General features: G+C 43.3%; 2 protein-coding genes across 37 annotated transcripts in view; one reads left to right on the top strand and one right to left on the bottom strand.

Moving 5' to 3' along the window:
* Positions 1-9769, bottom strand: part of DENND6A (DENN domain containing 6A) — a 44263-nt gene extending 34494 nt beyond the window's left edge. The window contains exons 1-3 of one of the 6 annotated variants that reach the window (XR_005226062.2): positions 9384-9656; positions 3480-3518; positions 3341-3383 (exon numbers count right to left, since the gene is read on the bottom strand). Coding sequence is in view for 5 of the 6 variants with exons in the window: in XM_007060719.4 (XP_007060781.1) it covers positions 3341-3383; positions 3480-3518; positions 9384-9563 (262 nt within the window). In the remaining variant the exon portion in view is untranslated. Of the gene's footprint in view, positions 1-25; positions 89-2338; positions 2370-3340; positions 3384-3479; positions 3519-9383 lie in introns of those variants that run through there. The other 5 variants (XM_007060719.4, XM_027823125.3, XM_037903583.2 and 2 more) reach the window with 5 other exon arrangements.
* A 9268-nt stretch (positions 9770-19037) lies between these two features.
* Positions 19038-25206, top strand: part of LOC102929319 (sarcolemma associated protein) — a 165186-nt gene continuing 159017 nt past the window's right edge. For 12 of the 31 annotated variants that reach the window (XM_043550389.1, XM_037905707.2, XM_037905701.2 and 9 more), the window contains exons 1-2: positions 19163-19364; positions 19491-20959. In XM_043550389.1, coding sequence (XP_043406324.1) covers positions 20762-20959 — 198 coding nt within the window. In that variant the 5' untranslated portion in view covers positions 19163-19364; positions 19491-20761. Of the gene's footprint in view, positions 19365-19490; positions 20960-25206 lie in introns of all 31 variants that reach the window. The other 19 variants (XM_043550386.1, XM_037905704.2, XM_037905693.2 and 16 more) reach the window with 11 other exon arrangements.

Below are 25206 nucleotides of genomic sequence, written 5' to 3'. Positions count from 1 at the left end.
ATTGTTTTATTTAACCAACTCTTACTTTTATGGCCACTGCAGTACATTTAGTGACTTCAATAATGTCTTAAACCGATTTCTGATCATGCTTGTTGAAAGAAAAATAGACAAGTTAAATTAATTGGTACAGAAATGAACAAATAATAGAAATGCTGTACAAAAGTAAGAAAGTGAGAAGTGGACAGCACAGGTATGTTTTGCCTCCAAGTCTCACCAGCACCTGCTTCAATTATTTTGAAAGACAAAATACGAGGCAGGTCTGCATAACAAACAAAGGAAAAATAACGTTCATATTTTGCTTTGAAAATAATCTATTACCACTACAAAGTCTACTCACATTATATTCTAGAAACAAAAGAAACTTGTCTTAATACACTGCATATATCAACTGATAACTTCTCAACAAAATTCATTGTCTCGCAGCCTGATACATTCTATATCATGAAAGACCTGATAGACTTTGGCTCTTGATTCAGCTGCAAGCTAACAACCTCCTTCAAAATTTGTTCTTATGTTGTATTAAGCTTTCCTGCTCAGATTTAAAGCCTAAAAAAAGAAAATCAAATCTTCAAGTTGTATAGCTTTTGTTTTAATTGTTAAACAATTTTCCAGGCTAACTTCTGGAATAGTGTTTTCATCCAGAGGAGGACTCTCATGATTTATATCTTTTTTCATGCACAACCATGATGATAGGAACGCTAAAGTAAGTCACACTATCAGCAACAAACAATGGTTTCTCTCCTCAAATTAATCCAGTTTTATACACTATACTCCTAGAATAATTTAATCTAGTCTTTTTAAAAGTACATTAGTACTATTTTTGAGTTTCAAGTTAGGTTTTATTCTTGATACATTATACTTTCAAGTATGATTTTTAAGTGTTGGATAAATTTGCAACCATTAACATTTATAGTAATCTCAGGTGAGGGTAATACATTTCATGGTTCAGAACGTAAACCAATTATATGCAGGACTCAGGAAGGAACTGCTCCTCTACTGCAGGTATAAAAACAAAGAAAATAAATTATCTCACTTTTAGCCACAAGTCAATAGGCAAAAATAAGGCTAAGCAAATTGTAAAAGTTACATAACAGCTAAAAAATGTTGGCAGAGCATATTACCAGCAAATCTGTTTTCCCCCATCCTTCCTCTTAAAAATTACAGAACCCGAACTTTGCAGCGGGCCCAAGTTGCTAATCACAAGTCTTCAACTCCCTTTGGAAGTTGAGAAGGGAGAGGATAAGTGAAAGAAGAGTTCAGCAAGCAGGACCACACAGTAATAGAGGCAAGGATTACAGAAACAGAAGACAGAGAGCCTAGCATTCTACTTCTAGACATGCTTTTATAATAATGAAATACAGACCTTTAACAAGTTAGAAGCAGTTAATTCTTTCAATCCAATATTCCCACCTCCTACTAACTTTAAATATTTAACCTCCGTGCCTCAGTTTCCCCATCTGTATAACCCACCAATTTCATAGTTATATTGGGAGGTTTAGTCACTGTTTGTAAAATGCTTTGAGACCATCAGGTGGAAAAAACTAGAGAAAAGCACACATTTCACAAGCTAACATTCCTAATATTTCACTTACACATAATAAACTGGGGTTCCTACAGATTACTGCAGTAGAAATAACTAGATTTTAATATTTTAAATTAGGGCTGTCAATTAATTGCAACCAACTCATGCAATTAACTAAAAAAAAAAAAAATTGCGATTAAAAAAATTAATGGCAATTAATCGCAGTTTTAATCGCACTCTTAAATAATACCAATTGAAATTTATTAAATATTTTTGATGTTTTTCTACAATTTCATGTAGTATTCTGTGTTGTAACTGAAATCAAAGTGTATCTTGTTTATTACAAATATTTCCACTGTAAAAATGATAAAAGAAATACTATTTTTCAATTCACCTCATACAAGTCCTGTAATGCAATCTCTGTCATGAAAGTGCAATTTTCAAATGTACATTTTTTTTTTGGTTACATAACTGCACTCAAAAACAAAACAATGTAAAACTTCAACGCCTACAAGTCCACTCAGTGTTACTTCTTGTTCAGCTAATTGCTAAGACAAACAAGTCTGTTTACATTTACAGGAGATAATGCTGCCAACTTCTTATTTACAATGTCACCAGAAAGGGAGAACAGGCATTTGCATGGCAAGGTCTTTACATGCCAGATATGCTAAACATTCGCAGGCCCCTTCACACTTCGGCCACCATTCCAGAGGACATGCTTCCATGTTGATGACACTTGTTAAAAAAATAATGCGTTAATTAAATTTGTGACTGAACTCCTTGGGGGAGAATTGTATGCCCCCTGTTCTATTTTACCTGCATTCTGTCCCATATTTCATGTTCTAGCAGTCTCGGATGATGACCCAACACATGTTGTTCATTTTAAGTTGTTCACTGCAGATTTGACAAAATGCAAAGAAGGTACCAATGTGAGATTTCTAACGATAGCTACAGCACTCAACCTAAGGTTTAAGAATCTGAAGTGCCTTCCAAAATCTGAGAGGGATGAGGTGTGGAGCATGCTTTCAGTAGTCTTAAAAGAGCAACACTCTGATGCAAAAACTACAGAACCCGAACCACCAAAAAAGAAAATGAACCTTCTGCTGTTGGCATCTGACTCAGATAATGAAAATGAACATGAACATGCGTCAGCTACAACAGTGCTATGAGAACGCCTGTTCTCACTTTTAGGTGACATTGTAAACAAGAAGCGAGCAGCATTATCTTCTGCAAATGTAAACAAACTTGTTTGTCTGAGCAATTGGCTGAACAAAAAAATCGGACTGAGTGGACTTGCAGGCTCTAAAATTTTAGATTTGTTTTATTTTTGAATGCAGATTTTTTTGTACATAATTCTACATTTGTAAATTCAACTTTCATGATAAAGAGATTGCTCTAGAGTACTTGTATTAGGTGAACTGAAAAACACTTTCTTTTGGTTTTATACAGTGCAAATACTTGTAATCAAAAATAAACAAAGTGAGCACTGTACACTTTGTGTTCTGTGTTGTAATTGAAATCAATATATTTGAAAATGTAGAAAACATCCAAAATATTTAAATAAATGGTATTCTATTGTTGTTTAACAGCGCAATTAATCGCTTGACGGCCCTATTTGAAATTAAGGTTAAACTGTGAATTTCCTGGGCTTGTAATGCTTGGGGGTGGGGGCGAGGGTGGATAATCACAACATTCCCTGTAATACAGGTTTACCCTAAATTACTGAGAAGTACAGTCAAACTTAACTCTGTCTCAGTATAGTTTGGTCTGGAAATAGAACACACAGATTTCAGATGACAAAGTAAAGGAAGCATTTACCTGAATTGGAATCTGGAAAAGACAAATAGCAAATACTGGTTTTCTGGAAAGAAAAAACAACAACAGAGCAGTTATATTATCTGAAACACACAATTTTAAAGTGACATACTGAACTATATATGTAATAGCTCTTACTCACCTCTTTATCTGTAAGTTTTGAATGCTGAGGATATATTACCTACCAAAAATAAAGTTATTTTGTTTGAAAACAGAATGGATAACTTTAGACTGTAATAAGTTCATCTTTTAAATAGCTGCTATGATGCAGTACTCACTGACCTGTCCATGTCTATCCTAGTTTCAGTACATGGCAGTGAAATCACATTTCATAACACTATCCTTTTTCCATCTGCTAGAGTTTGACTTTCACACTCCTCAAAAATCAGTGCTCTTTGCTACTAAGATAGTCTTCATTATCACAGCTGCTAGTTATATCATAACTTGTCTTCTCAACGAGTCACTGTAAAAACCTTACTGGTGCAAAAAATGTAAGCTTACTGTCTCTCCCCCACACCTGGGGGGGAAAAAAAAAAGGTAGAAATTGACTGAATAAGGATGGTAACTAGTTAGAGTATGTTTGTTGAGAATCAGTGTTTGCTCCAGGCTACATCATCCCTTAACTAGAGTTAACATAATTGCTACTGCAGCCACTTGAGGTGATAAAAAAAACATTAAAATTGTGCGCAGGAAGCAACTGAAGAGAGACAAAGTACAGACTTGGCTTTTGAAATAAACGCACAGCTTACTCCTCATATGCCCTTTCACCAATTTGACATCCTGTCTATTGCTTCTTTGAAAACCACCTGGAGAAATAGGGCAGGTATGTTCTAAAGTTTAAAACACTTTGGATGGAATCATGGTCCCACTGAAGTCAATGGAAAGACGCCCATAAATTTAATGGAGATCAAAATTTTACCCTTTAACTTAAAACTCAAATTGTATTTACAGAGATGAGCCAAATGTTACAGCAGCAAGAGGGCAAAATATTTTATATTTAGACAGACCAGTACACTGAAGACTTTTTCTTGAGGTAATTAGAAGTACCTACAAAAACTGCTTTAAAAGAATGTTAAGTTTGCAAAGACTTCCCTTTCCTTCATGGGTCATATAGAGAACAGAATTGCTTGCACGGCCCTCATCATGCTCATTACATTTACAGGCCTGTATTAAGATAATGACTGTAATCAAATTTCATTCTTCAGGGCTTCAGCCAGTTGCCTACAACAGTCAGGAAAGAATTTCCCCTGCGATGTACAGCCATTCCCGTATGTATTCTGGAGGTGGGTTTTACCTTCCTCTGAAACATTATAAATCAGCACTCTGAGGTGGTTCCAAGAATCCTCTTCATAGATGTCTGGTTGGTGAGTCTTGCTCACATGCTCAGGGTCATACAGATAGTCAAATATAGGGTCAGGAAGGAGTTCTTCCCCAGGTCAGATTGGCAGGGATCTCACAGGTTTTTTGCCTTCCTCTGTAGCATGACACATGGTTCATATAGTGGGAACATATCCTTAATATCTCACCTAATCAATTCCTGCTACTGTATGGGCCTCAGACTGTATGGGCCTCAGACAAAGACCTTAGTCTTTCCTATTCTCTGCCCACTGGACACAGTTTAGTCTCCTGAGGACTGAAGTGCTTTGGTCTAACTAAAGACTTTGCTTTTAGGGTACCTGGGTGAAATTTAATTGCCTGTGATATACTGGAGGTCAGACTAAATGATAGGATGGTTCCTTCTGGCTTTAAGTTCTATGAAACTATGAGACAAGCTCTTAAAAAATCAGGAAGTATCATAATCAAGGTCAACTTTAATTTTACAGTCCTTAAGTACATGATTGTGTACTAATTTTTCCACAAAGGAAGCTTGCCTCCATCCTACGATGGCAGTATGAGACCTGGTTTAAGGGTTATAAACTTCGTATCATTAATACTAGTCAGTGATAAAAGTCAAGACATGAATTCTTCATCTCCTGAGACCCAGCCCCATGCACACTCTTCTAGGCCAAAGTATATTTTGATGAGGGAGAGCAGCAAAAGCTGCTGCTACCATTTTGTCATATCTTACAGAGTTTGTGTGGCCATTTCAGAATGATGCAGGAGGCTCAGTGAGCTTGGAGGATGCGCAACGCAGATGGATGCATCAGTAAATAAAGGGACAAGTGCTGAACAAGCTCCACTGCACATATACAAATGGCAAATTTTTGAAGCTTGTAAAGTGACAAAATCTTAATGGATTTTCAGTGACATCAGAAGACGCTTCTCCAACCTTAAGATCAGGCTCCTGCCAAATTTCAAATTCCTAGCACACCCTGGTTTGGAACAGCACTGTTTCAGATAAAACTACAAAACAACTTAACTTTGGCAAACCAATCCGTTTTTCCCTAACTTTGTTTTCAAAAACAGCTGAACTTGTATTGCACAATTTTTTTCCAAACATTTCTACAGAAGGCTCTAGAGAATAAGTATGAAAAAGTTCAACCAAGCAGTTAACCTTTAGGAAGAGCTCAATTCAGTTGGAAACAGTGGCTATATAACGGAGGAGTAGTAAGCAACCTTAATATAATTGCTGCTACAAACTCCATCTTTAACAACTTAAGTCCTACAAATCTGTTACTAAAAATCTGACAAACACACACACACACACACACTATCTTCTCTTTCACACACAAAAGAATAACTTAATGCCCCACTGAAATCCAGTTTGTTTTTTTATCAAATTTTAGCACTCGAATAGTTTAGGATAGGAAGTTTATGCTGTCTCCAACTGAAAATGCAGGGGAAATATAAGTAGGATTAATGTAATTACCAACAGTGAAATATGGCCAGGATACAGGAATTTCATTCTACCTATGCAAAAAGTGCCAAATTAATCACAAATAGACTGCACCTCATTTCTCTCAGAAGGAAAACTGCCATATACCAAGTCACCAACACCACCTGTAGCAGTAGAAGCCTGGGTTTTCATTGGTCTCCCTTTCTATTACTAAATGGGCCTCATCCTTTTCAGATCCCAAACAGGGCACATCACAGACAGAAGTAGCATGGATGTTAGCAGCACAGAAATTAGGCCTTATCTACAGAGAAAATGCACCAATTTAAACTAATATTTAAAATATCAGTTTAGTTAAACTGGTGCAACACTTAATACAGACACATTCTTATTTAGATCAGTTACATCTGACTATAGGCAGCACAGGTAGCAACATCTCTAGTTAAGGCTGCCTGAAACTTTCCATTATAAGATTGTTTGTTGGGGGCTGGGGGGGGTCAGTTGCCTATATCTTTACCAAACTGTTTGGCTGGAAATTCTCCATGCTTGGTACCTGCCTCAGACTGACTGGGGGGGGCGGGGCGTGTTCAGCTAAAACAATTCAGACATTTCTCAGAATGAGACATGAGTAAAACATGTTTTTTCCATATTAAATTTTTTTTACCACTATTATGTTGAGAAGCTTTGGTGCCTCCATGCTTTAGAAAAAATACTTGAAATTTGTCAGGAGGTGGGGGGTCACCAAGGTGTCAAGGATGTGCCTTTTGGGGCCACCATGAAAGTCAGCCAAAATTTGGCCACATTATAATCCTCTGAAAAATCTCAGTTTGCATATGCTGTTAGGCAGCTTAATTCTCTGAAGATTCCATCTGTACTGAGCATGCTCCAGTACTTCACACCTAACAGATGTCAACTTGACTGTGCATGCACTATCCCAACAGAGCAACTAAGCATGGTCCATTCCAGGACTGCGGGGATGAAGGCAACACTTTCCCTGCATTTGACCCTCCTGGTGACTTGTGTAGTGCCAAGTACCAGAACTGGGGACAAATGTTCCCAATTCTCCCATTGTTCGTGCCCAGGCGGCGAGGAGGAGGAGGAGACTCCATGATTTGAAGGCAGAGGGGTGAGAAATTGGTGGGGGGAGGAATGCAACGAGGGGACAAAGGGGCAGGATCAGAGGGGAACAGAACCGAGGGGAGGACAGGGTAAAAATAGGAGCCAGGGACAGTCAAAGAACTGGAAGGGGGGGAGACAAAGACAAGAACAGGGGACACAGGCAGAAGCACAGAAAGGGGCTGAGGACAGGGGAATAGCAGCAGTGGAAGAGAGAGGCTGGAGATGACAGGGACAAAAAGGTCTATAACCACTATAGATCATTGTGGAAAGTTTTGGTTTACATTACTTGCCTCATATCACATAGGAACTGTGGCAGAGGCAGGGATAGAATCTAATTTGCTATAATGGCATTCAAATGCCTTAACCATGAACACCAGAGTTTCAGCAAACCAGCGTTAAGAAAACCCCACTTAATGGTGAGAGCCTAAGCCACATTTCATAAATAAAGGCAATGCAAAGTGATTTGAAAATAGTGGGCATTGGAGACAACCGAATTTTACAAGCTATTTGAAAAGAAAAAATATATATATAAGACAGCCTTCTTGAATACTTCGCAGACTTGCAGTTTTCTAGACACGCAAGGTACTGTATTGCTCCCTCTTTCCTTTGAAAGAGTTTCAAGACAGAAGACCAGATGTGTGTTCATTAATTCCAGTTAAGAGAAAAAAAAAGTGTTCACTTTGTAACTTCCATACCTTTTGGTATCTCATATGGTTGAGAAAGTTACCTGTACTTTGTTACTCAAGGTGAAAATCTTGCTGCTGATTAAAGACAGTTTAAATGATAGAGAAGTCTTAGACCCTAAGCCTGCAGATACTTAATTTTAAAAAGAGATTCCCTCAGAAATGTATGGGATTGCTTGTGTGGCAAAAGTTAAGCATGTGGATAAGCACTTGCCGAATATGGGCCACTGTGAGCTCTCCTCACTGCTGAGAAAAGCAAAAAGGGCAGTAAGAAAAGGAGTACTAGTGGCACCTTAGAGACTAACCAATTTATTTGAGCATAAGCTTTCGTGTAGCTCACGAAAGCCTATGCCCAAATAAATTGGTTAGTCTCTAAGGTGCCACTAGTACTCCTTTTCTTTTTGCGAATACAGACTAACACGGCTGCTACTCTGAAACCTGTAAAAGGGAAGTGTTTACTTAAGTCATGTGTTGCAAACAAATTAATTTCTTTGTAGTTAGTAATACATTATAACATTAACCGAATCAAATTTTTAACTTCAATTTACTTATCACTATTTATTCTATTTACATTTCTCTTGGATATAACAAAGAAATGCCATTAAGTCTGTTTCAACTTTGTTAAGAGCTGCAATGTCTGGGTTTCAGAAACTTAAGAATATATACTTACTAGTGATCTGGAGGAGATTGAGAAGATGATCTACACTCAGACTGCTACAATACAACTTTTAAACCTTTAACACCTGGATACTATGAAAATGATACTATTAGAGAAATGTGAAAAACACACTCATTTTGGATCAAGATGACAACAGTTCAGAAAAATGCACTGAGGGGTGATGGGTGTAGGCTAAACAATTATTTGAAGTTAATTAATTCTATTACTTTTCTTGGTGTTTGCCTACTTTTTATTTTCAAATGTAGAGGAACCCAGTCAATTTAAAATCTAGTTGTTTTAAGACTAAAATAGTTCAAAATAGTGCCCTTACCTCTGAGTCAAGTCTTCTGATTTCGTGCAATCAAATCTCTCTCCTTTTATTTATTTTTTTTTTTTTAAATTTTCTCTGTTGCTGTGTAACACAAACAATAGGGGAAGTGCCCGACTCCGGGAACGCGATAGTGAAACTGACTCTACACAAAGTGCTGTCAAAAGCCCAAACTAAAAACATCTCAGAGCACGGGCCCAAACGCCCCCCGCCAGTGACGCCGACCTGCAGGGTCACGCCGGACGAAGCCGGGCAGGTGCGGCGCCTTCGTGCAGACCGAGAGAGAGTCAGTCTCGGGCGGATGGCGGCCCCCCGGGAAGGCGCAGCGCGGCCCCCCGGCCCGGACCATTCCCCTCCTCAATGCTAAGGGCCGGGCGAGCTTGGGCGCAGCGCGGCAGAGTCTCCCTGCGGCAAAGGAGCCAGGGTGGGATACCGCCCCCCCCCGCGACGGACGGTCAGGGCCTCTTCCCGCCCGCGTCGCTCACCTCCACGGCCTGGCCCAGCTCCAAGTCGAAACCCACCACGCACACGCAGTGCAGCCAGGCCGAGAAACGGTCCCAGGGCAGCAGCGACAGGCACCGGCCCAGCGCAGCCTCCTCCGCCTCACAGGGGCTCCGCGAGGCCGCGCTGAGGGCGCCGCTCTGGCTCTGCTCCCGCACGGCCATGGCACTAGCGCGGCTCGGCCGCGGCAGGAGCAGCCGAGCCGGCTCCAGCCCGCAAACCAACGGGGAGAGGGCGGCAGGGTAGAAGGAGAATCACGTGACACGCTGCGCGCTCCGTCTTCTTCGGGGATGGGAGCGTCCAAACTACTTCGGGGGGGGAGAGCGGGAGAGTCTAAAGCGTCCCCAAGCGAGCGAGCAGGCGAAAGCGAAAGAAGCCGCCCGCCGCAGCGGGAGAGTTGCCGCAGCTCTCCCCGTTGTATGAGGCGAGAGGGTCCGTCCAGCCACTGGGGCTGGAGGTTCAGGGCAGGCCCTGAACTTCGACCACTGTCGCCCTGCCCGCTGTGGCCCCACAGAGGAGGGGAGACCTGCCTGACCCAGTCCCTCTTTAACAGTCGTGATCCCACCTTTGGCCCTTTCATGGTACCTGACCCCTGGCCTCACAATTGTCACGGGGCCAGTTCCTCCGTCTTGCTGGTTGCCACAGCCCACGCTGTGCCCTCTTGCTTGTTGGCTGCCACGGCTCATGCTATGTCGCTTGTCACAGAGTTTAAGGCAAGAAGAGACTGCCAGGTCCCTGTTCATCAGGACACTGGACACCACCCCTCACCTGTGCACCAAGCCCAAACAACCAGAATTAGACCGAAGTGTTACTGCCCTCAGGGGGATTCAACTAGTGTGTCACAGATAGAGAACAGAAGGTACTGAGGTGAACCAACGCTTGAAAGCCCTGCAGTGGCAGGGGCTTGATTATTTGAGACATACTGTTGTTCCTGGTTAAGACATTAGACTGAGATTTAAAAGATCTGGGTCCTATTCCTGGCTCCTGCCCTCCTCTGTACAAGTCATTAGATTACTCTGTGCTCCATTCCCTATCTGTGAAATGGGGAAGTCATTAAAAGCCATTTCTGCATATATTTTGAACTCCGTGATGTTCTCAGCACCCCCATACTAGCTGTTTTTTGCTTTAGGATGTATTTATTGGGTCATATCAATGCCACCCAAGCCACTAGAGGGTCCTTTGCATTTTCAGGCTAATATTTGTTTTCTGAGAAACAATGTTTTCTCAAGGTTTTATGTGTCTTCTCTGAAGTGATAGTTTTTTTCAACCATAATTCCAAGGTAACAAAGATTTGTGAGTGGGGTTATTATTAAAAAGTCCTTTTCCAGGTGCAGTAAGTGGGTTTTACTTTCCATTAAGGAAAGTGTGGGGCCTTAACAGGTTGACAGTGTGTCTTTAAAGGAATGAAAAAAAGCAACAAACATATTAATATTTTAAACGGTACTTTCTTTTTTGAATAAGTAACATTATTTTTTCTAAATACAATAGTTTCCTCTAATTACACTTGTACATATCATTACAGACATTTCACACATAATAGATGTCCTGCTTTTATCATTTTGCTTAGTTGTCTTGCACAGCAGATGGGACGGGACTTCCTCAGATCTATACAACTTTAGACTTCAAACCTACACTGGTTATTTCTCAGATAGCAGCTACTCTCTTGCCCTGTGCTGGCAGGCCATGTGCCCTTAAGCCTCAGCTTCAGTGAGGCGTGAAGGTGTGAAAGTCCACTTCTCAGCAGAGTAATGCCAAACACTGATTAGGGACTGTTGCAGCAGCAACTTCTTCTTCAGTCATTGCTAACAGGATTTTCAGACCAGTCATGCTGGTTTTAAACTACTGTTTGGAAACCAATATAATTAAATATAATGCAATCTGCAGTGTGGATGCAGTTATATCAGTATAAAGGTGTTTATATTAATATAGATTGTTTCAGTAAATAGATATAGTTATAATTTCTAAACTGATATAGTTAAATTGATACAACAAAGATATGCAGACATGCCCTAAGGACCTAAATTTTGCTGCTTTAACTATGCCAATATACTTAAAGTGGGAAAAGTCCCCTAGTGTGGATGCAGTTATACCAGTTAAACTTGTGGAGTTTCAGGAAATGGAATAAGTCATACCAGTATAAGGCATTTTTATACTGGTATAATTGCATCCACAGACACTAGGGCTTTTACTGGCATAATTATGTTGGTAAAAATTACACTCCGAACCAATAACTGTACTAGTGAAACTTTTAAGTATAGACCAGTCCTTCGATGTACTGCATTTGTGACAGGCTTCTTGCCTTCCCCAACACATACTTATCCGCACAAAGGCCAAGTACAATCTGGCCCTTTATCTGTCAACACCAACCATTAAAACAGAAAATAACCCATTAGTGAATACTTCTCTGTCACTGCAATCAACCAAAGATTAGCATTCTGGGGACGTGCTCTTTCATTATATGTTTCCAATGCATCAGCAAAGAAAGTGACAGCCTACTACAGAACATATTTGTAGGCCATACATCTGTGTTGTACAGCTCTCAGACAAAAAGCTCTTCAGGGATTCAGACTGGATCACTGCACAATTCAGAACTGATATGCTCTGCTGCTACATCATTGGCACCCATGGACACTCTGGAAGCTTGAATTACCATGCATTCAAATAATACTAGCTACTCTACTAAGTATTGCAACAGGACCATTTCAACAAATGACAGAGTGGGTGACCAAAATGTCACAATGCTGTTTCCCCTTGATTAATTAATTTTGTGAAAGCACTTCTGCTACCTAAAAAAAGATTTATTACATTTCCAATCACTGCATCATAGCAGCAAAAAGGAAACTTCTTACAATATTGTATACTTTCCACACATATTAAATATTAACATATTAACCCTCTAGTGAATCAAATAAGGAGTTAGGGACAGGGAAGTCAAATCTAAGGTGAAAAACAAGAGGGCATGATTTTGGAAATAAAAGGGTAATGGGTATGTCATAGTAGAAGCAAGATGGATCTACACAAATGAATTTCAAACTTCAAGACCTTGCTTATCACTTCCAAGACTCAAAAGTATTTGGCATACCGCCTTTATAATTGTCATCAACAATTTTTAGTAGATTGTTATTCTTACCCTATACCTCAAATTTACCCATATACCATGTGACTGAGGCCCACATACCACAAGTTGAAAATCAGTTCTCTAGCAAGTTTTTATTATCTAGGCTACTGTGTTAAGGTATGCTGTATGAAAGTAGGAAGAAAATAAAGGAGATCAGGGAGAGGGAGGAAGCGGTAGAAAGTGCAGCAGAATTTAGATTCATTTGAGGAAAGAGATTTAGAGACGAGAAGCAGATATAAGGACATTTTAAAGTTAGCAAGTATAGTGAAAAACGAGATAAGGGAGCATAGCTGTCCAATTCTCAGCCTGGGCTCTGCCAAAATCTCTTTGTCTCTTGCCCCTGGGTCTCTTATGGGCGCCCCCACTCCTGGACAATCTCTCTGTTCCCAGCAGGAGTTCAGCTGACTTCCAGCATCGTTTCTGAATCCAATTACTTCTAGTCACTGGTGGCACTCCCTGGGTTCTGACACAGGTTATTGGCTGGGAGCAGCCCTCCTGGGTCCCTCACTGTATCAGGCTTGTAGTGTTAGTCTGTACCTCAAAGTGAGGGGGAGGGGTAAAGAGGAATGGAGAGAGGAAAGGCTAGCCACTGCTTCAGGCTGGGCTCCCTTTAGTACTTGAGCTCCAGAGCAGCCTCTCCTTCTGGGCAATGTCCTCCTTGTTGAAGGAGGAGAGGGAGAATGTCACCTTTGCCTTTTCCAAGAGGCACATGTTCTGCAGGTGCACGTAATTGGCACTACCTGAGTACAGGAATACTTGCTAGCCTATCACTGGGATGTGGATGTGTCCCATCACAGGGAGGAAGTTCTGATGATGAAAAGTAGAGAAGGGTGTAAGCAGAGAATTCCTGCCAAATAGCATTTTTTCTTTGAATTTTTTAGAAAGATCTTACTTAGAAAGGAAAGAGGGTTTGAGGAAGGAATCAAAGGAAGAGAAAAATCATTGGTGTTTGTAGGCATTTGAGTCAATCAAGACGAAGAAATAAAGTTCGTTGTAAAGGAAGATGGCAGAATGGAATGGAGAATGCACATATAGTGGAGAAATTCCATTAATTATCATATTTAAGTTCAATGTATATATTCAGAGGTGAAAGTAAGCCGGTACGCTCCGGTACAGCGTACCGGCAAGCAGCGGAGGCGAATTATATGGGCTCGTGGCTCCACTAATGTTCAGGGCTGGGTTACCCACCTCCTCCTCCCGGGTCCAGAGCAGAGCGTCCCTGTCTCTCCCCTGCAGCACCATGCTGCCTCCCTGCATTAACTGCCGCCGCAGGGTCCTAGTGCCCCCTATTCAAAAGTGGCAGGGCAGGCTGCTCTTCCCCTGCCCTTCCCCCTCAGACCCTTTCATTTTCCAGCGGGACCCTCCACCAGTACAGTCACCCTCCCTGCCCGCAATCACCGCTCCTGCCCCATGCTGGGCAAGGGGCAGCCCCATCTCCCATCCCCAGTGAGGCTACAGTGAGGGCCAGCAGCAGGGGATGAGGTGCACATGTGATGGCAGCCCCCCTGCTCACGGCACCCACCACAGGGGAGGTGAGGGAGATTCCTGGACCTGAGAGGGGCCCTAGGAGCACATGCAGTGACAGTGGTGGGGGTGAGTGTGCTGCTAAGGGGGAAAGGGGGTTCCCTCTCCCAGAGCTCGCTGCTGCCGGGGGGAAGAGGGCTGGAGGGAGTCCTCCTCTCTGGCTCCAGGCGTGGGGCAGCCTCCCTGCACCCCAAACTCATCTCCAGCCCTGCCCCACCCCAGAGCCCATACCCCCAGCCAGAGCCCTCATCCCCAACCCTCTGCCCTAGCCCTGAGCCTCTCCAACACCCCAAACCCCTCATCTCCAGCCAGAGCCCTCATCCCCCCCGCACCCTCTGCCTCAGCCCTGAGCCCCCTCCCACACCCCTCATTCCAAGCCACACCCCAAACCCATCCCCAGCCTCACCCCTGCACCCCCTCCCATCCCCAAACCCCCCTCCCAGAACCTGCACCTCCTCCCTCCGCACCCCCCCATCCCCAAACTCCCTCCCAGAGCCTACACCTTGCACCCCTTCTGCACCCCAATCCCCTGCCCCAACCCAGGGCCTGCATTCCAGACCTCCTCTCCCCCCACCCAAACTCCCTCCCAGAGACTTGGGCAGGTGGGGGGGGGTGGACTTTGGTGGGGGGGCAGAGCTTGGGCAGAGGCAGGTTCTGGGTACCACCAAAATTTCTACAAACCTGCCACCCCTGCCGGCAAGAGCCGGTGAGCCGTACCAGGGCAGACCGGCTTCCCCAGGTAGCAATTTAAAGGGCCTGGGGCTCCCAGCAGCAGCTGGAGCCCCGGGCCCTTTGAATTGCCACCAGAGCCCCACTGCCGGAGCCCTGGGGTAGCAGCAGCAGGGCTCAGGTGGCGATTTAAAGTGCCCAGGGCTCCTGCTGCCGCTACCGCCCTGGGCCCTTTAAATCACCGCTGTAGTCTCGCTGCCACTACGCCAGGGCTCCGGGGACAATTTAAAGTGCCCGGGCGGTAGAGGCAGCGGGAGCCCCAGGCCCTGTAAATCGCCCCCGGAGCCTGCCGGAGTCCTGGGGTAGTGGCGGCGGGGCTCCCGGGGCTATTTAAAGCGTTCGGGGCTCCCACTGCCTCTACTACCCCGGGCCCTTTAAATAGCTGCTGGAGCTGATTTAAAGGGCCCTGGAGGGTAGTGGTAGACGGAGCCCCGGGCCCTGCTGCTGGACACCCAGGGCTCCGTCGGCAATTTAAAGGGCCTGGGGCTCTGCTGCAGTAGCAGCAGCTCGAGCCCCGGGCCCTTTAAATCGCCCCCAAACCCCAGGGCTCCCAGCCACCTCTGCAGATGGGAGCTCAGGGAGTGATTTAAAGGGCCCAGTGATTTAAAGGCCTTGCCTCTTCTGGTAGAGGCCACACCTCTTCCGGTTGCGGCCCCGCCCCCTTCTCAGGACTGCAGAGTACCGGCAATTCCTTTAAGTTACTTTCACCCCGTATATATTTATAATTTTACAGTTGTAGCTAATTTAAACATCCAGTGCTATGGTATTCTTCAGATAGCAGCCTTTTTACTTAAAAAACAAACACACAAAAATAAATGAATAAAAATAAATGTTTTCAGTAAAAGCAGAATGAGGAAGACCACACAAACAAAACCAGCATGTGGGTATTTTTTGAGGTGTTCAGTACCTCTCAGAAAGTGTCCCTCTCTAGGTCCAGGGTAGAAATAGGTGGCTGGGTATTTTTACCCATCAGAATGTGAAGTTGTAGATTGCTTGCCAGGAATAAAGATAACTGACTGGCTGGCACATGCTCAATTTAGGCAAACCACCCCTTGCCACACATGACATAAAAGGCAGTAAGATTTGGCAGCCATATTAGGTATGGGTAAAGTGGCCATTCCAGTGGCCATCTTAGTTAAAGTCAGGAAGCCCATAAAATTTTATGGATGACAGCCATCATAGCTAATGGCAATAAGGCCACACTGTATAACCATATTGCATGAGGGAAATGGAAAGGAGGGCACAATCACATTTCTCTTTCTAGGCAGTTGGTGTCTATGTGAGGCCAATGGAATGAAGAGGCAGTTAAGTCATATCCACACCTGCCTAGGAATTTGGCCTAAGCGTCTCAGGATAGCATGGAGTTTCTCAGGTCCTAAGGACTGCCTCAAAATCTCAGCATCTTTTGCTGCAGTGGCCCCCATGAATTCCAAATTAACTGTAACCATTTAGGGAAAAGATCTGGGTGTTATGTGCAACTCAGTGGAAAGATCTGATTATTGTGCAGTAGTGATCAAAAAGGAAAACAAATTATTTGGCTGTATAAGGAAGAGGTATTCACACTGGAAGTTGTGAGCATTTGTCTAGGGGTCATGACCACCCTGCCTTTTCAAACTGCAAAATGGGAGGGGGCTACCAGCTAGATCCTAGCTAAATGGGTGGGATGTTGCTGATATACAGGTCCTAATATGGAAAATTGGCTTGCAGTTTAAAAAAGGTTCAGAACTCCTGGTATAAGAATGATATCGAAAATAATATTATAGTGCAATTATATAAACCAGTAGTACACACTCACCTGGAACAATGGTCAGCCAATGTCAAGTAGGACACAGCAGAAACAGAGGGGTCCAGAGACTGGCAATGAAATTAAATAGCAGCATGGAGAGACTTCCATATGGAAAGAGATGAAAAGAATAGGATTTAGAGAGGAGATGGATAAGGCCCCAATCTCTCAAATACTTAACATGTGTTTATTTTACATCAGTGGGGAGATTTTGGCAGAGCCCAGGCTGAGAATTGGACAGCTATGCTCCCTTATCTCGTTTTTCACTATACTTGCTAACTTTAAAATGTCCTTATATCTGCTTCTCGTCTCTAAATCTCTTTCCTCAAATGAATCTAAATTCTGCTGCACTTTCTACCGCTTCCTCCCTCTCCCTGATCTCCTTTATTTTCTTCCTACTTTCATACAGCATACCTTAACACAGTAGCCTAGATAATAAAAACTTGCTAGAGAACTGATTTTCAACTTGTGGTATGTGGGCCTCAGTCACATGGTATATGGGTAAATTTGAGGTATAGAGTAAGAATAACAATCCACTAAAAATCGTTGATGACAATTATGAAGGCGGTATGCCAAATACTTTTGAGTCTTGGAAGTGATAAGCAAGGTCTTGAAGTTTGAGATTCATTTGTGTAGATCCATCTTGCTTCTACTGTGACATACCCATTACCCTTTTATTTCCAAAATCATGCCCTCTTGTTTTTCACCTTAGATTTGACTTCCCTGTCCCTGACTCCTTATTTGATTCACTGTCATCTGGCTTCTATACCCTCCACTCCCCTAAGATCACTTTTCTTGCCAAGCGCAAAGACCTTAGCTTCATATTTTTTTTTTTTTGGTTTGACCTTTCCGTTACTGTCAATCACTCCCTCATCTGCTTGGGCTTTTGATTCATCCAGTTCCTCCCAACGTCACTGACTGTTCACTATGTCTTTTTCAAATGGTTGTGTCTCATTCTCCTCACCTCTCTCCAATGGCATCCTTCAAAGCTATGTCGTTGGTTCTCTCTTCTTTCTATATACCCTGCCATGGAATGATCTTATCTGCTACCATGGCTTCAATTTCTAGTTCTTTAACCATCTTCTACTAGATTGCTTTAGAGAGGCAGCATAGCCAAGTGAATAAACCACTAAACTAGGACTTCGGAAAACTGGGTTCTCTTCTTGACTCTGCCGTCTTCCTTGCTCTGTGCCTATCTGTAAAATGGGGATAATAATGTTGACTTCCTTTCTAAAATGCTTTCAGACAGGCTTCTGAAAAGCACTATATAAGAGCGAGGTGTTATTATATTGCTGATTAAGGTTATGAGTTTGGTATGGAAATTTTTAGTAAATTTCACAGCAGAGGTGTGGGGAAAAATAAGTAAGTCACTAAATAATGTAGGTTTTGCTACATCAACATACACAAGAATATAGCGTAGGTACTGAAAGGTGAGTCTGGAATGTGTTGGAGAGAGAGCCAACCTCCGCACTAATCCTGCAGGAGAGGCTCCTTTCCCATGCGACTAGGCCTGGCTCCCTGCTCTGGGAAATGCAACCTGGTGCATGGGGTCACATCACAGCATCACTCAGGTTTGGCTTGCCTGTCCCTACGGAAATGTGAACGAGCCAAACCTGAGTGGTGTTGTGACCTCGTGCCAGGTTTCCATGCCACTCAATTTGGGGGGGGGCCTAATCAAATGTGTTTTTTACAGTCATTTCCAATATTTCACAGACAATTCAAATTCATGATTTCTGTGATCACCATGACCTGTGACAAAATTACAGCTGTATTTGATGACTCACCAATCTCTGTTCTCTCCTGGCCTTTCCTCTTCAATTCAGTCATGCTAATGTCTTTTCCACATCTTATTCTGTAGCCATCAGAAGCTGTGATTGCACTGAGACACTCCAAAATATAGACTTATTGCACAACATTTAGCAAGTAAGTGCTGTAGGTTTCATGTCATGGTGATAAGAATGTAAAAGTTGAGGCTAAGGCAAGAAGATATAGAGGGAACACAGGGGGTCGTGAAGGGAGGAACTAAATTTTTATGTGCATGAAAAGTACACTTAGGTTTGTAAGTGCAGTCCTGCCTTAGAGCTTTATTTAAACTAAGATGAAATGCAGCCCCATGAAACGGGTGAGTTTTTAGCAACTTCCCCACTGTGTGGGTGGAGAAAGGGCATTGGGGCCCTGCTCAGCCAGCCTCACTTTCAGGGGCAGCATCTCTGAGTCCTGACTGCGCTACCTTCTAACCTTTCCTCAGTGGAACCTCCCTCTCCAGCCTTGGGGCGATGGCTTTTCCCCTTCTTCTTCTCCTCCTCCTCCTCCTCCTCCTCCTCCTCCATCAGCCCCAGAGCAACAGCCCCTCTTCTGCGGGAAACGTCCCTGCACCGGCTCTTCACAGAGCACAACATTCCTCTTTGCCAGCTCCTCGGGAAAGCCTCTCTCGGCCCCGCCCCACCCCACACCCTCAAAGCGCCGTCCCCGTTCCCCTCGCTTCTCCTCACACCGCCCCCCCCCAACCCGGAAGCGGAGCCCACAGGAGACATCAGGGTCAGGGCTGGGGAACAAAGTTCCGCCGGGGCTTCATTTGCCACAGCACGCAGGTGCGCGCGCTCCACATCGGCGCACTGCTGTGCGAGCGAGCCCGGCGCTTGCGCAGGAGAGGGTAGGCGGTCGCTGGCGTATCCTTCGGTCAGGCTCAGTTCACAGCGGCTCCTCCCTCTCCCGGGTGCCAGCCCTCCCTCCCCCCTTCCTCTCCCCGGCAGCGCGGCTGCTACACCGGGTAGGTTTCCAGTCACTATGGCGGCGGCTGCTGTTGGGAAGGTAAGAAGGGAGGGAGAGGAGCGCTCGCCTGCCCCTCTGCCGTTCGCTGGGCCGGGGAGCTCCGGGCCGGGGGAGGGGGCCGCCAGGCCGGGGCTCAGCCTGATCGGGTTTGTTTTGGTTTTGCAGGTCAGAAGAAAGTTTTCGTTGTCGGCGGCCGCCTGAGAACGACACTGAGCGGGAGGCATCCGGGCCCGGCTTCCAGGCCTCCCCCGCAGCCGGAGCAGGGCCAGCCCCGCTGGGCCAGCGGAGACCCCGCTCCTCAGGAGAGAGTGACAAACGGCATCCCGATGCGCAGCCACCTGCGGAGACCCTGAGCGGAACAGATCCCTCCCCCTTTGGCCGGGCGGCGGGAGACCTCCGGGAGATTCCTCCCTGGGACTTATTGTAGCAAGCCCCCGTGAGAGACACCCCTCCGCCCTCCTAAGGCGGCCCGCCTCACTGAGACATCCACCTCTGTCCCCCGTCTGAGGGGCGATCCCTTCTTCTGTCAGCCCAACCTTCGTGAGCGCCTGCAAATCCCCTGGCTGCCACTCCCCTCCCAGTTGAGGAGGCCCTCACCCCTTCAGTTCGTCCTGGAAGACCCTTCCTCTTAGTTTCTCCGGGGGTGGAGAAGAGTTTGAAGCCCCTCTCCACTCTTTATCAAATTCCATACCTGAGTGGCCAATTGCAACTCTAGCCTCAGGTCAGCTTTTTCTGGTGTAGGGGAAGAGAACAGTGCAGCTTTGCTACCTCTAGTCGAGGACCACCCACGCTACTTTATCTTAATGTCTGAAGAAGATGAAATGTGGACTGCCATGTGGATCAACTAAACTGACTGTCTTTTGTGGAGCGAATGCTTCATACGCATTCTCCATCTCTTGATCTGGGCTGTGAGGCTGGCTGGACGCTAAACGTTTTTTATCCCCTGGCTCCCGACCCCTAAATCTTTCCTTGCTTTCATGCTGCATTGGTCAAATTTTTGGTAAGTGCTGTTTACAGAAGAAGGAAAAAAAAGAAGGCAGTCTGAATCCCCAACACAAGTATTTATGTGTGACTCATCTACTTGGATTTAAAGACATCTCCACCTTTGGGGAGTCTTGCTTCTCTTCTGTGAAGTCAGATGTTTGTTCCTGTTCTTCCTGATGAGCATGGATTGAAAGTTGCGCCTTCTAGATTTTTTCCAGGGTGCTGCTAATACTGTTAAAGGACATAATGGGGCTTTTTCACTGGATTATTGCCAGGATCAGTTTACACACTGCAACAATGAGTTGTTAGGCATCTCATGTACAGGTAACATTTGTCCTGCTTTAATGTAAAATTGTGGGGGAGATTTGGGATAAAAATTTTTGGAAGGCAGTCTGGATCAGGAAGAGTTTCTCTTCATCCCTGTTTGGCGTGACATCCCCAATCTGTCCTCGATGCCTTCAGCCTTGGCTATCTTCACTTGCCGCCCGAACTCTCACCCATTTCAGGAGCGTCATGTCTACCTGGATGAGCCTGTCAAAATTGGCCGTTCGGTGGCTCGCTGCCGGCCAGCTCAGAATAATGCTACTTTTGACTGTAAAGTGTTGTCCAGGAACCATGCCCTTGTCTGGTTCGACCACAAGACAGGCAAGGTAAGTCCGTTTGTGTTTGAAAGGGGGGAGAACAATTAATGAAATACTAGATTATTTTAATCAAGGGTTGGGTTTCTGCAAGTTCCTGTAAACTGCAACTGGCTTGAAGTTTCCCTCTAAATAGTCAGTATGGTCACATTTGAAGCAAGTAAGGTGTATGTTGTCATCAGGAATTCTGATTTTCAGTTAAATTGATAAAGCCCTGCTAAAGGAAAAGCTTGAGAACAGGATTTTTTAAACATTATAAAAACATAAAATTGTTAGCAGAGGGAACTGGTGAATCCTGAAGATTGCCCATGTTCATTGTTCATTCCTGTGAAAGCATGATGTCAGAAGTCTTATTCTATGTAATACAAAAACTGAAATTATAAAACCTGAAAAAGTTACCATAAGCAAATGTTTATTTTGAAAACATCTTACCTTAAATTTAGGTTGCATTTCTCTAAGAGAATTGTTGTTTTTCCTAAAGCACAGTTCATTGTGTATAAACAAATGTTTAGTCTTTCTAATATGTACAGTGTATTTTATATTCGGTAAAAGGCTTACAATTTTAGTGGTGAACATGTCATTTTGAGCAACTGTCCCAAAAACAAAGCATTATAAATGGCTAAAATCTGTTTTATATGGTATTCTATGTACTTGCATTTTTGAATGTTGGACAAAATATTTTAGTCTTAACTTATGTGCAATCAGGATAACATTAGCTGCAATGATTATAATGAATGGCCTATGAAATCTGCTCTCATTGCTAGTGAGATGGAGTTAAAACATGCAGTGTGTTATCTTAACTTGGGCCTAGCCTTCTCAGATAAGGATGACGGCTGTCATAAAATGTTTTGGGGGCTTTGTAATACTTGTTTTGTCCACTAGGGACTGAACTGGGTTAACCAAAGCTATTTTGCTTAAGCTGTCATGTTAAATTTCAATTGCTAACTAATAGCAAAAGCTGTGCTTTGTGCACAAGCTAAAGTCAGTCAAAAAGCAATGTGCTTTAAAAATATGTATTAAAAATTCCCTGGCCTAGTGCGTGCTTATTTGCTGCTGTTCAGGTTTGCACTCTGATGCTTCTCTTTGGGGTACTTTTCAATAATTCAGTTAATTCTAATAGTCAGGTAACCAACTGTTTAAAATTGTGACCCAGCATAAGGAACCACATGGTGCAGTAAGAGTTCTTAAATCTTCTAATAATTACTATATGTTATTCAATACTTAGGCATGATGGGACAAGCAAAGAGTTTAATTTCTTAAGGCTGGGTTGTGTCATGACTTTGAAGTTGCTTACACATAATTATCACAAACTGCTATTTATGTGAATTAATATTTTACTGGATTTTTTTATATACTGCATAATGCAGTATATGAAATCCATTTTGGATCCTAACATCAGTCTATAAAATTTAATATTTTCTATTTGAGATTATATATGTGGTCTTTCCTGTTTTACATAGTGGGTTGGACTCAGTCACCTAAAATGTCTGTTCCAATCTAGTCTAGCATTTCTGACGACATTTTTTGCATATAATGCCTTCCATCCAAGTTTCTCGGTGCTTTACAAACATAATTAAGCCTCACAACAACCTTGTAAGGTCAGTGAATATTTTTACAGATAGTTAAACTGATGCACAGAGCAACTTTGATGTTGGGCAAATCAACTAAATGGATGGCAGAGCTTACAACATAGGCAACTGAATTATTTTTAATCCAGAGTTGTTAGTGTTAGATTCACTAACAGAAATCAAATAAACGAGTTTTTAAATTGCTTTATTTTCTTTGCATGACTCTGGATTTGTAGTGGTTTACTTAATCTTTCATATTTAAATTACAGGTCTGGATTTGCCCAAATTGGTAGTGAATAAAAGATGTAGGGATTTGATGGTGGATGGGCCTGTAACATATGAGGAGCTGGCCTTGGTTAAGTACTTCTGGACAGATGTCCACATAATAAACCCATAACCGTAACTGGTAATCTTGTTGGTAGTTTTGGCAGATACCCAGGAATGAATGGAGAATCCACTACATTTTCTTTCTTGAAGGTGGTCCTTCTGAAACAGGGTTGAAGCATGCTGGTGTAACAATGTGGAGCAACTTGAATTGTATACTTGTTGTGTGGCTAAATGGGGGAGTTCAGTCTCAGGGTCTGCTTGAAGTCCTATATGAGCAATAAATTGCAATAAGTTAAGGTGGCTTTTGGGGGTGGAGAGAGAATGTAGTTTTAATGATATCACAACATGATTGCCTACACCCCAGTCCCTTACAATCTGGCCTAGCAGCTATGACTGGGCTGGTGTCCCCAAGTCAAGGACAATCATGAGGTGGTAGTCAATGAACAAGGAGTTGGAGTAATTCCTAGAGGTGGGAAGGACAGGCAGGAGTCAGGATCAGCATCAGGCTGGAGTTGGAGACTGGAGAACAGAAAGTGAGGTGAGCTCTGGAGTTAGACTTCTGGCCTACTGCATAGTTGTTTAGACAACATTCTGGGACACCATCCAGGGTTAAAGAGTGAGAATGGGCCAATCAGAAGGCTGCAGGATGCTGTCACTCTGGACCTTTTGGGCGACACTTCTTGCTGTGCCTAGTTTTCACAGTGCTCCTTGGCTTTGTAGGACCTCTCAGTGGCGATGTGATAACATTAGCTATCCTAAACTCTGCAGACTTGGGTTCTAGTCCCAAGGATTCTTACAACAATAAATAAAAACACTGTAGTGAAAAGGCAATTGAAGACAGATGCATATGGTCCTTGAATTTTCCTTTATGATCAATCGCAAAAATATTCAGCTATATTGCTTATAATTCCTTACTCTTACAGAATCTGCAGTGCTTGCACAGTGCAAACAAAAAACACAATAATTACATAATTAAACATGCTAGTAACATTTGCACACAAACACTGAAATAACAAATGGTTAGCAGAGCCAGCCATTATAATAACCACTCTTACCCAGGAATGTCATTAGCCCACCAGTGATCTAATGTCTTTGTCTTACTGATTTACGTAATATGTAATCATTTCTCGGAAGCTTGCAGATGGAACAGAATACCTTATTAAGTCGACCTTTTGTGACAGTTTAGGCAGTAATTTTAAAAATATTTTATAATGGGGAGAAATTTTCATAGAAGTGCATCGCAAGGGGCATAATGATTTGAGGTACCAATAAATTAGACTGATTTTTAAACAGGAAACCATAATTTCAATCATCAACTTTAATTTTATTTTGCATTTGTGCTTTTGCTGTTTTTATTTAAAAAAAAAAGTTGATTTTCGATTGGTAACCAGTAAAACATATTGATGTGCAAGTAAATATAGTCTTTACAGCAAATTTGGTGCTTTTTGGTAACCAGGAATCTAAATTATATTTATACACATTTATTTAAGCAATTATATACCTCAATAGACGTTTATTCAGATTTTTAATTTTTAGTTGTGTTAGAAATGCATCATTCACCATTTTCTAACTAAGATTAATTTTGTACTTGTATAGTGTCAAGTATCAGGGGGTAGCCGTGTTAGTCTGTATCCACAGAAACAACAAGGAGTCCGGTGGCACCTTAAAGACTAACAGATTTATTTGGGCATAAGCTTTCGTGGGCTAGAACCCACACCCCATCATCTCAGGCATCGGCACTCTTACAGCAGGGTTATCTGGCTATTTGGACTCTGTCCTCAGACCCTACGCTACCAGCACTCCTAGCTATCTTTGAGACACCACTGACTTCCTGAGGAAACTACAATGCATTGGTGATCTTCCTGAAAACACCATCCTGGCCACCATGGATGTAGAAGCTCTTTATATCAATATTCCACATGAGGATGGACTATAAGCTGTCAAGAACAGTATCCCTGATGAGGCCCATGGCACATCTGGTGGCTGAGCTTTGTGACTTTGTCCTCACCCACAACCATTTCAGATTTAGAGACAACTTATACCTTTAAGTTAGTGGCACTGCTATGGGTAGCCGCATGAACCCACAGTATGCCAACATTTTTATGGCTGACTTAGAACAGCGCTTCCTCAGCTCTCGTCCCCTAGCGCCCCTCCTCTGCTTGCCCTACGTTGATGCCCCTTCATCATTTGGACCCATGGAAAAGAAGCCCTTGAGGAATTCCACCATGATTTCAACAACTTCCGTCCCACCATCAACCTCAGCCTGGACCAGTCCCCACAAGAGATCCATTGCCTGGACCAGTCCCCACAAGAGATCCACTTCCTGGACACTACAGTGCAAATAAGTGATGGTCACATAAACAC

This window comes from Chelonia mydas, chromosome 7, assembly GCF_015237465.2.
Source record: "Chelonia mydas isolate rCheMyd1 chromosome 7, rCheMyd1.pri.v2, whole genome shotgun sequence".
Lineage (NCBI taxonomy): Eukaryota > Metazoa > Chordata > Testudines > Cheloniidae > Chelonia > Chelonia mydas.
Note: the sequence above shows the minus strand (reverse complement) of the source record. Positions and strands in the feature narration are given on the sequence as shown.